At 54.9% G+C, this 3,146-nt stretch overlaps 1 protein-coding gene across 1 annotated transcript; it reads left to right on the top strand.

The window, feature by feature from the left end:
- Positions 1–327: 327 nt before the first annotated feature.
- Positions 328–2,898, top strand: LOC139053813 (serine-rich adhesin for platelets-like). The gene has a single exon (XM_070530554.1). The coding sequence runs from the start codon at positions 328–330 to the stop codon at positions 2,896–2,898; it is 2,571 nt and encodes an 856-aa protein (XP_070386655.1).
- Positions 2,899–3,146: the final 248 nt, after the last annotated feature.

Genomic DNA, 3,146 nt, shown 5'->3' with positions numbered 1-3,146 from the left:
AATTGTTGAGATCATCATCACCATCATAAGTTATCCCAGTGGATGATTAAGTGTTTATTTTCAAGGTATACTGAACGGCAATCTGGAGGTTCACCTTGCATCATGAGGCATCGCCATCACCTTGGCATTAGCATTAGCATTGGCTTGTCGCGGGCGGACAGTGCACGCGCTTTCCGGCAACGGAAATACAACGCTTTTCGTTCGCGTGCACGAGAGGCTGCGAAGACAAAAGGCGTAGCAGCATTCGATCAGTCACTGTTCCGGGAGCTTTGCGTTCGCAGTCGTCATCGAGCGGGGTCTGGCTACGCTCGTGAGACCGGCGGCATCATGGCGGGCATGGCTTGGACTTTGCACCCGGCGCTTCTCTACGAGAAATTTGGCCCCGTTCTGATCGACTTGTGGGAATCTGGAGCCTTCAGAACGCTGTTCCGGCCGGTGCGACACTTGTCCCGCACAATTGGCGCGGCGATCACCCCAAGGCGCTTCGGCCGGCATATCGAGCAGCCGGTGCGCGAAGAACAGTCCATCGACTCAGTGCCGACGGACGACGTGGCTTCGGAGCGGGCCAACCGGGGCTTAAGGGCCGTCGACGAAAGCATGCTGGAGTTGAGCTCGACGCAGCAGAATGAACTAGCCTTCCAGGGTGACATTTACATTCGAGAGAGGCGAGCCAAGAAGCAGGGGGACAGGGCGCGCCAGGTGCGCCTGGCACGACAGCTGCTCGATGAAGCTGACAGCGCGCTGCAAGGCCGTCGCAGGAGAGGTTCCATCATAGCCTCGACGTCGAAGAACCCCAATCGAGGCCGATTGCGGCGTCGCCACAGCATGAGTACGCCGTCGAGTGACGTCGCCGGGGCGATACCTTTGAGAAAAGTCAAGCTCGCCGGATGGTCGTCCGGGTCCTCCGCGAGCACCGCCAGCGTGACAGATAACGAGCTGCCAGCGGCCATTTTGAAGGACGACTCCCTGGCTCGCTTCAAGATGTACAAAGCCATTGATGGTGGCAGGCGATCGGTGGGCGCCACGCCTCCGGTGCGTTCCTCGCCCCCGCTTCGGGTACGTCGATCTTCTACGCAGCTGTACTCTCCCGAGTCGAGCGAGACGTCACTTAACGGTGACAGGGCAGCGGAACACTCGCGACCGCCATCCGAGCTTGCTTCGTCTACATCCGTGAGCTCGCAGAACGTGACGCCCGGCGAAACAGAAGGCTGCTCGACGGAAGGCACGGTGGCGTCCGATTCGTCGTTGTGTCTATTGGAATCGGGCGTGGTTGCTGACACTTTGAAAGAAAAGAAAAACCGAAAAACCATAGGAGCTCGCCAGGCTAGATCGAAAGATAAGCGCCTGGAAAGACGCCGAAAAAGTGCGCAGTTCACTTCGGAGCTACCTACATCTAGTGACTCTTTGACTATGACTCAAGAGGGGCTGCAGCAGCCAGGTAACGCTGCATTCGCTACAGACCAGCCTCGACGAAACAGCTGCGGCAAGCCAACGGCTACTATCCACATTACATCACCGTTGATACCCAGAGCCGGCGCAGAGGCAGCAGAATCGAGAAACCAAGTCAGGGACGCGCGACCAGTTACGACGGCTTACCGAGACACCTCGAGGAGCACAAGCTCAAGCGAAGCTGCTTCTACATCTCTCTTGGAAAGAGATGATGACGATGTTCAAGAACCAGGAACGCCATGCCCGCATAAGACATGCCAAAGCACGCCTGAGGAGCAATTTCAAGGCCCTTTCGCCCTACTGGTAGAATCAAATTTACACGAAGAACCCTGGAATAGACACAAGGCAGACTCTAGGGCCATCAGCGCCAAGGAACTCGATGAGGTGCCGTTGCCCACAAGCGTTCATCGCACGCCCCCGTCTACCATTAAACGAACTCTAACAAGCAGCGCGAAAAGGGCTTCTAAATACAGCGATTCTTTTTCCGACCAGGCGGTCATACAGCCACGCCACAGAAAGCACAGCCACAAACTCCAGGCCACGCTGGAGGCACTGGAGTCCAGCTCCAGCAGCAACATATCGGTATCCTCACCGGGCTCTTTCAGCCTATCAGCCTCGGACCTTCAACGCGAGATTGAGGAACATGAGCGTAGGAAGAAAAGAGTGCCGTGCATGGCTCTGGTGGTCGCAGATACCATCGACCCAGACCTAACATCCACCGCCGTTGAGCTAACGTCCACCGTCACGACTTCTGCATTCTCCAGTAGTCCCCAGCTCACGGCCAAAAACACGCAGATGACGGAAATTTTGGGGCTTGCCAAAACTGGTGGTAGCTCGTCTCAGCTGGATGCGCTAACAAGCGAGCAACTTTCCAAGTATCGGTCCAAGTCTTCAACCCAGAAGAAAAGCCAATATAAGAAGTGCGATCAGAAGTCGAAAAAAGAGCGAAAAAAGCAGCAGTCCTCTGAAGATGTCGGCACAGAAAATGCGGCTAATGGTGTCAAGATTGGTACCGAAGCTTTTGGAAGCGAGAGAGCGCAGTATAGTTCAGCTGTTGGAAAGCAAAAAAAGCAAAAGGAACAGCGGCAGGCGGAAACAAATGCAGTAGCCTGGCCCAGCAAGGGAGCAGCACCTGAGCCAAGCCAAGACGCGGTTTCTGGGCCAAGTAAACTTTCCACGCTTCTACAAGCCGCAGGCTCAGTGCCTAAATCGAGCAAGAAGGCATTTCCTGGAAAGAAAAGAGGCCCACTCTATGTCTCAACTGCAGGCACTTCTGTCTTGGAATCCCCAACTGTTGAATGCACAAGTGCCAGTTTCGGACTACGTGACGATGACTTCGAGAAAGACAGCATATCGCAATCCATTAGCGGGGATGTGAGGCTCCGTGTGAAAGCCAGCACACGCCGCAAAGCTGCGATGCTGTGGCCGTTTGGCCGCAAGCCCATGTGACCCCCATCTTCCTAAGACGACAGTAAACCTTCATGCGAGTTTTCGAAGTCGAAGCTTAACAACACGGTACTTGTCGTTCGCGCTGTAAGTTCTGACTCGTTATAATGCTGCGAAAACAGACGAACAGTGACCCGCATTACTGGTGGTTACGTCCCAATGAACTTTTCCGACTAATGTGTTTGTAGTAATGTGTTTGGAGCAGACATGTGAGCGTGGTTTGAGCGTTGCCGCAACGAATTCGCCTACGC

This window comes from Dermacentor albipictus, chromosome 1 (genome assembly GCF_038994185.2).
Source record: "Dermacentor albipictus isolate Rhodes 1998 colony chromosome 1, USDA_Dalb.pri_finalv2, whole genome shotgun sequence".
NCBI classification, from domain to species: domain Eukaryota; kingdom Metazoa; phylum Arthropoda; class Arachnida; order Ixodida; family Ixodidae; genus Dermacentor; species Dermacentor albipictus.
Note: the sequence above shows the minus strand (reverse complement) of the source record. Positions and strands in the feature narration are given on the sequence as shown.